Below are 11,150 nucleotides of genomic sequence, written 5' to 3'. Positions count from 1 at the left end.
AGACATTTCCCTGCTCAAAGATGTCCATCAGTTCCCCCAACCCCTTAACCTGGAGTTGAAGGACCTCACTCTTCCAGGCATCTCACACATTGTATTTCTTCCTATACACCTTGCCTTATGAATCATAGTCAAACTGCTCTACTTACTATTGTTCCAAATGCACTTTATTTTTCCACCTTTGTTTTTGCTCAAACTACTTCATCTACCATATACTCAGAGACCTTTCTCCTCTCTGTATTTCCTTTGAGGCATAGCTCAAAATCTACAGTTTACTCTGTTATTCCTTCCCTTATTGCCCTAGAGAAAATACATTTCTCCTTTCCAGACCATTCATGTTACATAGAAAATAAATAAGAATAAAATAAATAATTTTAGTTTACCTTCTCTATTAGATTGATTACATTTCTTTATTTGTTTCCAGTAGCCCAGACGTCAAGTAAATAGAAAACTGTGTGGATGCAAACAAAAGCTTTTCCAAGACAGAATACTGGTACATTTCTAGCAATACAATCCTTTAATAAGTGACTATATTAGCACTCAGTTTAAATGCTACAAACAAGCTCTGGTTCAACCTTTCCTGAGGAGTAATAAAACTGCTCCCGGTAAGGCTCCTAACAGAAGCCCACCAGCCGGAGGGTGTTGGGGAAACTCTTGCGCATGCTCATGCATTTTTCCTGGTCGATGTACAGAGAATTGGCTTTGACTGCCAAGTCATGCTCCAGGGTGGCTTTGGTGTGGACCAGAGACTGTAGGGTGTCCTCAGCCTCCCTCAGGCGCCGCTGTAGGGTCTGGATGGTGTCGTCCACCTCATATACCTCGTTAACAAGGCTGCATGAGGGAAGAAGGACTGGTTAGGTTAACAAAAGTCACACTCCTGACAATGATTATTATCTGAATTAAAGGCTACATGGTTACTGAATTCCTATTGGAGATGTGGCTGCTTGTGCTGGGCTCACATGGAGCACCCAGCAGCACACAGGTCAAACCAACATCAGAACTACTCCATCTTGCAAAGTTGCAAAGCAAGCAATACTTGTAAGCAGTTCTAGCATCTGGTCAGGCTACTCCTATTAACTAAACCCAGAACCCAGGAAGCAAACTAAGCATGTTTTGGGAACATCAGCAAATTTTCATACACACACACACCACACACACACACACACACACACGCACACACACACAAGTACACGTATATTAAATATTATATTTTTTAAAAGGAGGGAAACTTGAATATTTGATTTTTAATTAGTAAAAATCAAAATGTAGCTGGACTTTCTTACTTTATCATTGAAATTATTATTATAATTAAGAAGAGGATACCCAACTTTACTCAGTGGCTGGAATTCAGCCCAACCTGCCAACATATCCTGGACTATGGAGAGAGAGATTAGTTAATGTAGCACTCTTCAAATTACAATGTCCCTCTCTTCTCAATAATATCTCAAGGTAATGGTTCAAGGTCCCAAATATGCTTGCAGTTGTCAAAAACTTAATAGAACATGAAAATGATAATGGGTGAAATCAATTATATAAACCATGAAAAAAGTTGCAATTCTAATTACATTGTGATGATGAAAAAACATGACACACTTTTCATTAAGACAAAAAGGAAAAAAAACATTTCACTTCATGGAAAAATCTAGCATTTTCTCAAATCATAGTAATTGCTATTGTTTTAATTTCCATTTCTTTATTAGTGAACCTTTCCTAAATGTCTATCGGCCTTTGCATTTCTTCTGTGAATTGCCTCTCCCTGTCTTGTGTTCCTTTTTCTACTGAGGTATTTCTATTTCTTATTCATTTGCAAAGAGCATTCAGTATTAAGCATATTGATTTTAGTTATCTGCTATGCCTATGGCAAATATTTTCCCTAACTCATTTTTGCTTTTTAACTTTTTTATGATGTTCTTGTTATGTTTAAGAGTTCAATTTTTATTAAGCCAAATTTCTCTCTCTTTTTCTTTATGATTTCTTCCATTGTGTTTATATTTAGAAAGTATTTCTCTGCCCAAAGAAAAATTGAGCAAGACCTCCTCTATTCACTGTTTGGCCAATAATATTCAAAGAAGATGACTGTGTGATCACTCAAGAGGAAAAGTAGAAAACAGGTTATAAAAAGATAACAATAGCAAATCATTTATTAACCACTTTATTATATGTATAATATAGTACATACTATTTACTAATATGTAGTATACACATATGCTATCCTAAGTACTTTACATAATCAGACAATGTAATCCTAATAACAACATTCTGAAGTAGATACTATGATTATCCTCATTTTATAGATAAAGAAACCAAGGTACAAAGACCTTAGATAACTCTGCTTACAGTTTTCAATGAAACTACCCATCAGCTTCTTTAATTACTATGCTACTGACTCTGGTCAGTAGGAAACACAATTCTAAATTCATCAAATTTTAACCAGTTACTCAAAGTTAAGGTTTTCCTTATTTGGGGGTTTATTTATCAGTAGACTGGAGGTACATGAAATTAAAATATACAGTAATATATAGAACAAAAGGAATGCAGACATTCCTAGAGATAGAAAAGTATTTCATGATCATAGGAAAATATACAAATTATATTAAAATCATTATATTAAGGCATTTTATAGCTTCACAGAACTCTGCAACTGGAAAATAAATGTGAAAGGTCATTAAGCCCAGCTTCCTTGTTTTACAGATGAGAAAACTGAACCCAGAAGATTGATGAACTGGCCTTTCCAGGGACACATGGCCCACATGTGTTTATAAGCCACTCACAGTTGTCCAGGAAGCTAAAAAGGAAATAAGGAACCTCAGTGACCATGATAAAGAACTAGGTCCCATTTCCTGGCCCCACCCTCAAAGCTCCCTATGAGAAAAGAGCATAAGCAGAGACCTGAGAATTTGGCCTCAACATATGGGATCCCTTTTGGTAAGACTTAAGACCATCTTACCTCTATTTGTAATCCCCAAAGTATACGATAACACACAGGATACCCAGTTAAATTTAAATTTCAGATACATGAGTAATTATTTTAGTATGAGTATTCTTTTAATTGTGGTAAAATACACGTAACATAAAATTTACCATCTTAACCAGTTTTAAGTGTACAGTCCACTGGTATAACCTGCATTCACATTGTTGTGCAACCATCACCACTAATTCATCCACAGAACTCCTTTCAGATTGAAATTCTGTCTCCATTAAACACTAACTCCCAATTCTCCTTCCCCAGCCCCTGGCAACCACCAACTACTTTCTGCTTCTATAAATATTACCACTCTAGGTATCTCATACATGTAGAATCAAGCAGTATATGTACTTTTGTAACTGGCTTATTTCATTCGGCATAATGTCCTCAAGGTTCATCCATGTGGTGGCATGTGTCAGGATTTCCTTCCTTTTTAAGGTGGAATAATATTCAACATAAGCATTTTTACTTAGCATAAGTAGTTTTAGTATAAGTATTCCACATAATATTTGGATATAGATCCTGAAAAATTACTCATTGTTTATTGAAAACTCATATTTAACTGGCTATCCTGTGTTTTAATTTGCAAAATCTGGCAACTCTGCCACAGGGGCCATTGTAGTGCCAAGTCCCAAATGGACTTTCATAGAATATTAAAAAGTCGCCAAAACAAAAATTGTTCTACTTGAAACCTCCTTGCTCTCCTTTCCTAAAGGACGAATTTTAATCATACTTAAGGAGATATACAAGTTAGAAGCTGTTTTTGAGGCTTGGGGGGTGAGGGGAAGCATAGCAAGAGGGTAGAAAGGGCAAGGAAGAGACTCTCATTCTTATTCCATAGAGATCTTTATTATTTGAATATATTTTAAAATCAGAACATATCCCTATCTTACTTGTGAAAGTAAATTAAAAAAAAAAAACTTTTAGAAAAAAAAGCAAGGTGAAAGTTTGACATAAAATTATAAAGGAATAATTTCTTCATAATGTTGTCTTGCATTGAGCAGTCGTATGAGAAAATGGGAGGAAACAACATTAACGCCGTAGGCAGATAATGAAAGTCTATGAGGGCAATGCTTTTTTTAAAAGAACTCACACTTGTCATGGGGAAAGAAACACAATATAATGATGGTTGAAAGGGTCAGGATATTAAATCCCCTATGCAGAAAGATCACAATTTTGTTAATGTGCCTGGTGGCAAATATAACAAATTGCTAACATTGGTTATCACTCAATGGCACAAAGACTTGAGGATGGCTTTGATTTCTTATTACATTTTCTGATTTTTTTTTATCATGAACTGATACTACTCACAAAGGCAGAAAAATAAATAAATATTTTTCAGAAAGGAAATACAATTTTGAGGGACTTGAAATCTTTTCGACCTTTAAAAGTGTTATCTGAAGTGACTCTGGCTGACCAATACAATGACTGGGAAACATCACATCTCACTTGGACAGCACAGCAAATAGTGAATGGTTTAGAAACTCCCTAGGACAGTTCCACCATGCCCACAATCTGGGCACACTCTGCCTGGTGGATTTGACAGTATGGGGCTGACCCAGGTCGAGGTAGGGTATAGAACAGATGCATCATCTGCATCCCAAGTCACTTATGTGTTCTATCTCAGGCAATGGTGAGATGCTGAAACCTGGCAGAGGCTGAAACTAGAACTCTGTGATCATTTTGACTCTTTCCTCTTCCTCATGGCCCCCCTCCATCCCTCAATCATAAAACCCTGTTATTCCTCTCTCAAAGGGTCACACCATGTGCCACTGCGCCCTTATCCCTCTGCTCTGCAGTCATGACCTGGAATGTGCTTGCTGTCTCCCATCCCCTCAATCCATTTTTACCCCCTTCCTCTCCCCATCCACTAATTTAAGCCATCTTAAAAAGCCCAAGTGAACAGACACTGCTTCCTGAAGTTGCTTCTTTAACCCTGGGACTGGGTAGCTACCCGATGTCATGTATTCCAAAAGCACCAACCTTTTTGCAGCCCTCAGGGAGCCTGTTGTTGCCTGTTTACTACATTTCCCCTGCGGGTCATCAGCTCCCTGAAAGCAACATGGCCTTGCTCAAGCTGAATTCAGCAGAAGCCCCCACAGTTGATAGACGTGCAAAAAAGGTTTGTTAGATTAGGACCTACTTCTATGTCCTAGGAAGTCTCAATGAGAGGTAGGGAGCCACTCAGAGGTTCAGGTCCACAGTGTCTCTCAAGAACAAGAACCAGACCAGGCTATGGAGAGGAAGCCCTGGAGCCTGGAGAGAGCCTGGAGGTTCAGCTTCCAACCCACCTGCAGGTAGCCTGAAAAGGGGAGGTTCACTGCAAAGGGCCCCCAGCACCAAAGGCTTGTAGAAGCAACAACAAGCCTGGAAAACACATCTACACTGTGCAATTCCTTTCATCTCAGAACCGTAACTGTTTTCTTACAGTGAGGGAGGGAAGAAATTGAAACTTAAGTGCCAAGTTTCTTTTGGTCTGGGATTGAAAGACACAAAATCTGAGAACTGATCTAAAACATATTTTTTTGTTGCTTAGATTAAGTTGGATCAAAAACGTCTTTTTTTTTTTTTTATGATCCCAAGGTATAAAATATCAGTAGGAAAGAAACCTATGTTTTGAGAGCCAGTTTTTTATAGTCACACTGGGTCTGCCTCTTGTCTCCCACCCCTCCCTGTGCCCCTTCCACAGGCTTCAAAAAGAACCCTGAACCCAAAGGTAGGAAAAGAAACAGGAAGATATAGGAGTCTTTACTCCTTGCAGCCAAATTAGTGGAAAATTTATCTTAGGGAACTTTTGAAAATATACAGATTAAAATATCAATGTTTAAAAAATGGAATTCAAGATACATAGAGCACAGGCAGTTAAGATCCTTGTTTTCCCAATGCCGTGAGAACATAGCTAGAAGACATGACACTTCCCTCAACTCTCACCATTAGAAATACGTTTTTCTCATCTTTCAAGGCTACATTTCATTCTCAGTTTCCTTGTTCTTGGCAGTTCACGGAGAGCTGTTTTGCTGAAACCACTTATTTTGGGGGTGTTACAGAACTGAAAAAACATTTTGCATTCAAATACAAATAAAGCTACCGTAGTTCAAAAAAAAAAAAAAAGGATTGAGATAATTTAAGTAAAGCAGAGCCTGGTCTGGCCTACCACCAAAGATGCCAAGAATGTTTAGAATTACTTTTGAAAGAACCAGTTTAGAAAATTTTAAATAAAAATAAAACTCTTGAAATGAAAACAGCAATTTTTCTCAGTCCTCACTCCCCCGAGTTTATGGCCTTATTTTTTTTTTAATCTAGCCAGCCAAAGGGCTGCTTTCAGAAAGATCAGTTGAAGAGGAAAAATAAACTCCTCCCCCAATAATAATCCTAAACTCTGCTGTTGTTACTCTGGGACCATATTTTTGGCAATGATATTTTGACAAGAAATATTTATAAAAACAAAAGTAGGTTTTGTCTTAAAGTCAATGAGGAGCAGAGGAAATAGATATACTACAGAAATGACAGGAAGTAAAGGAAAAGCTGTTAGAAAAGAGGGAAAACAATTCAGCTTTTCAGAAGCCACTGTGACTGCTTCATTGCCTGATAACTCCAGTCAAATTAGACCACTACTCAAAAACCTTTTAAAAAGCAACCCTGGGTTTGTCTGAATAATGTATTTATCCCTTTCTCTACTCGTGATGACCTCGCAGAAATTTTGGAGCATGAAACTTCATTTCAGCTTCTTTGAATCACATTTGCATAAAGCTACAATTTGTGATCCAATCCTAACTTGCAGAAGGGATGTACTCTCACTATCAGACTCTTCTGAAGCAAATAGTCACTTTAGACTAGCCATCCAGAGGCCCGCCTGACCTCTGTAGTGGAGGACAGCTTATCCTAAATAATGGGCTCTATATGAGTAAGGGTTCTATGGAACCCACTCTGAGAAACATGTAGCTGGCTGAACTCTTCCATGGCTATGGCCTAAGCAACAGCTCCATAGGGAGAAATGCAGTTAATCCGTTTACATATATTCTAAAGCATGCTTTTTAGCACTCAATGCAGATGATACCCATGCAATGTGTAGAAGGTGTTTTGCAGTAATGACTGTAACCCTCAGTTTCATCCTCTCTGAGAGAAAGATGAGGATACAGTACCCGCTCTGCCAGCTTATTTCACATGAACATTAAGAAGGCCAGATGAAAACAGATACATGATAGGGAAATGGTAAAAGCACTATGCAATGTGAAAGATGGGGGAAGCAGAAGCAAATAGTTGGTTTGATGAGATAGAGCCCTCTAGTAAGACAGGCAAGGATTCAGACTATGGCTCTCCTTAGCACTTGGTGCCACATGAGCCAAGTCATTTTACCCATTTCTGCCTCAGTTTCTTTATTTATAAAATGAAGATAATGACGTAGTGTAAAGTGCTCAGGACAGTGGCCAGCACAGAGGCAAATTAATAAATGGTGGCAGCTATTATCTCCATCAATATTTTTATTATTATTTTCATTATTGTTGGCCTCACAAGATCTCCCATTTCTTTCCCTCCAAGCAATCCACACTCATTTCTTTAGTAGAGTTCAAAGTCATTTTATCCCCAGGATAAATTCTTCACAATAATACGAGAATTCTATCAGGGTAGAAAATAAGTAGCATCTCTCTCCAGAAACGATTATGGATTTAAAGTGCTGCCCCTTTGTTCCTTCAGTTGCTATAAATTTAATTTGCTTCTGCATGGAGCATTTTATGACCTAAGGATAGCGATGATGAAATCCAGAAAGAAAAGGCAGAGGCAAGTACTGGAGAAATTAGAAATAAAGCCAGAATTGATGGGGGAAGGGGCAATGAATGGGGGAGACATGGATCTTGGCCAATTCTTTACAAGCCCATCCTAAAAAGAATCTTCAAAGTTAAAATAATAATAATAAAACACACATAGAGTTTAGTAGATAAACTGTGGCATCAGATTTCTCCTGCCACGTGTATGCAGGAGACTTGCTTAATGAAGACCAGCTGCTCTCAATTTCTGCTGAGAACAGAACCAAATGAAATGAACCAAAAAGACTGTCAGGGATTTTAGAGGATCATGAGGATGATCTTAATGACAAGAGCAGATATATTAACAGCTAAAAGAGGCCAATGAGAGCACATGGATGAGAGCATATATGTAAGGGTCAGTGGAATTGTAACACAAGTCCCATTTCTGGTGAGTCTCTGGCACTGAGAAATATGCAGCAAGCTAACACACTCTCCTTCTTATAAGAGAGGTATTCCCGAAATTCTGGAGACTCCAGGGTAATGCGAAAGAACCCAAAAGCCATCTTGGCCTTACTGAATGAGGCCTGATGTTTATTATCACTTTTTTGTGTGTAATGTTGATATCATTCCTTTGTTTAAATTGTGGTAAGATATACATAATACAAAGTTTACTATCTCTATTTCTGAGTGTACAGTTCGGTCGCATTAAGTACATTCACAATGTTGTGCATCCATCACCATCATCCATCTCAAAAACTTTTTATCATTCCAAACTAAATCTTCATGCCCATTAAACACTAACTCCCCCATTATTAATACTTTTGAAGAAAGACCTTCACACAATAAGCATTACTATATTCTTCCATATTACCAGTATATTGGCAGAAAGTGCTTTCATAAAAAGTAAGGAGTCACAGCCAAGCTGGTGGACCATCCCAAAGTGAGCCCAACTTTCCCCTCCTCCCAAGGGTGTGCACTCCCGCCTCACCGTAATTGGGCCATGTCTCGGCAGAGCTCTATGTTAGGTCTCCTTGTACGCTCATCCAGTCTGGTCTGAGCCACCTTCAGGAAAGCAGACTTGTCCTTGATGGCCTTCTTGATGGATTGTATGGTCATTTCTGTCTGGAATATCTCCTGCAGGGTCTGTACAAACAGAAGCAGATACCCAAGGCTATGGCACTGTGCATGCTTCCCACTTGCTCCCCGCCTCCTACCTGTCTATTGGGGGCTCATCTTGCCTTGTCTTCTAGGTGGGGAGATTGATTCACTGAGTGCCCTGCTCCTTCCCAGCTCCGTTCCCAGGGAATCTGCATTGTGCTGCTGCAGGTGTCCCACTACCCTGGAGAGCTGACCACAGGCATCTTTTCCCAACTCCCAATTAGGGGTAAAACCAGACAGGGTGGGAGTATTTACACCACAGATACTGGCAAATGCTACAAATAGGAGCTTCTCTCCTGCCCCAGATCACTGGTTGTTAAAAATTTACTGGCACATTTGTGTGTAACTCTGAGAAATGTGAGGCCATGAGGTCTGAGTGGCCCTAACTTCCCTCCTCACATCAATACATCCTTGCCTCTTATCTTCCACTCTCTCTTCTCACTAATCTCACAGAGATGTTTTTTTTTTTTTGCTGGTGGAGGATTTGCTTTGAAGTAAATGAATGTCAAGCTTTAGGGTGTCTTGCTTGCAAGAGAGAAGCACTCAGATTTTGTAGTTCTGATTTTATATCCTTTTTTCTTAAAAAGGTCCCCCAAATTGCATAAACCTAGATCCCTCCCTAATTCCTCTTTTGTGAAGCTGGCCTCTCTCCTATACTCTGAAAACCCTTCTTTCTGCTCTAAATTTGACCTCCACACTCCCATTTTTTCATGTCCCTCCATCACTCTCACTTTTCCTCTGCCCCTTTCCTGTGGCCTGAAGACATGCCCAAGTATTACCCAATTTTTTATTAAACCTCAAATCTTTACCACCACACTCTTATCTGATCCCATCTGAGAGCTTCCATTTGGCACTCTCTCACCCCCTCCTCACATTCACTGCCAAATGTACTCAACAATGGCCTTGCTCACTGCTTGCACTTCTGGCCCACCTAATCTATTCTAAGTCCCTGGCCCTAGTTGCCCTCGTGAGACTGCACTCTGAAAGCCAATGATGAGATCTCTCTGATGTCCCATCTCCTCCTGGAATCCTTCACCTTGTTTAATTTCCTGCCCAACTACTGTCCTAATTCCTTACCTTTCTCTCTAACTACTCCTCTTCGGTTCTAGTGCAAAGTTTTGTCCTCCGATCACGTCTCTGCTACATTCTTTCACTCCTACAGGGATCTCACGTAATCACATAGATTCAGCATTTGTGTAAGCCAGGAACTCTTAAATATGTCATATAAGCTTTGACCCATCTCTCACTCTTTTATCAATCCTCTGAAAATCATTACATTGTTCCTATCACCAAGTCCATTTTTGGGGGCTCCCTGTCCCTCACCATTGGAAATAACTGCTCCTTCTGCTAAACAAACATTTTATCTGTAAATCCAAGGGATTTGTTGGCATCTTTCTAATGTAACCTATTTCTTATGTACAGGTCTTGTCTTACTCTAAGATACAAGATGGCAGAGTCAGTGTGTCATTCATGTATGTATACTCCAAAATGTCTACCTTGAATGTAGCTGTTATGGGCTGAATTCTACCCTCCTCTCCAAGCCCCCAAATTTCATATGTTGAAGTCCTAATCCCTATTACCTCACAATGTGACTGCATTGGGAGATAGAGTCTTTAAAGAGGTAACTAGGTTAAAATGAGGTCCTTAGGGTAAGTCCTAATCCAATATGACTAATTTCCTTAAAAGAAGAAGAGATTAGAACACAGACACATGCAGAAAGAAGACCATGTGAAGACACAAGGAAAAGTTAGCATTCTACAAACCAAGGACAGAAGCCTCAGAAGAAACTAACCCTACCAACGCCTCCTTTATCTCAAAACTTCTAGCCTTCAGAACTATGAGACAATAAATTCCTTCTGTTTAAGCCCCTCAGTCTATAATGCTTTGTTGTGGCAGTACTAGCAAGTTAATACAGTAGTAAACAAAAGTTTTTTGAACAAAGGGACTCCATCACATTGGTCTTTTAAAAAGCCTTTAGAATGGCTTCTTACTATCCAAAGAATACCTTTCCACAAGTGTCCACTACAGTTTGGCTCCAACCTACCTTTCCAGAGCTTCTCTCCCAGCACACACACCATCCACACCAGCCAAATGGGTCTCTTTACAAACCTGAACTCAAATTCCGACTGGCTACTCCTAAGGCTTTTTTCAAGATGTTGTCCACCTGTAATGTTCACTTCCTCTTCCAAATCCCCAAAACACTTCCTGTATTTGTTATTTGGTAACCACAATATGTATTTTTTTGTGTTTTTATTAATTATTCATGAGCTTTTCATATGTATGCA

At 39.1% G+C, this 11,150-nt stretch overlaps 1 protein-coding gene across 1 annotated transcript in view; it reads right to left on the bottom strand.

Moving 5' to 3' along the window:
• Positions 1-491: 491 nt before the first annotated feature.
• The window catches only part of TEKT3 (tektin 3), a 34,439-nt gene continuing 23,780 nt past the window's right edge, over positions 492-11,150 (bottom strand). The window contains exons 7-8 of the mRNA XM_016161272.2: positions 8,696-8,850; positions 492-828 (exon numbers count right to left, since the gene is read on the bottom strand). Of these exons, the coding sequence (XP_016016758.2) occupies positions 612-828; positions 8,696-8,850 (372 nt within the window). The 3' untranslated portion in view covers positions 492-611. The remainder of the gene's footprint in view (positions 829-8,695; positions 8,851-11,150) is intronic.

The sequence above is a fragment of the Rousettus aegyptiacus genome, unplaced genomic scaffold (assembly GCF_014176215.1).
Source record: "Rousettus aegyptiacus isolate mRouAeg1 unplaced genomic scaffold, mRouAeg1.p scaffold_m13_p_6, whole genome shotgun sequence".
In the NCBI taxonomy this organism is placed as follows: Eukaryota; Metazoa; Chordata; class Mammalia; order Chiroptera; family Pteropodidae; genus Rousettus; species Rousettus aegyptiacus.
Note: the sequence above shows the minus strand (reverse complement) of the source record. Positions and strands in the feature narration are given on the sequence as shown.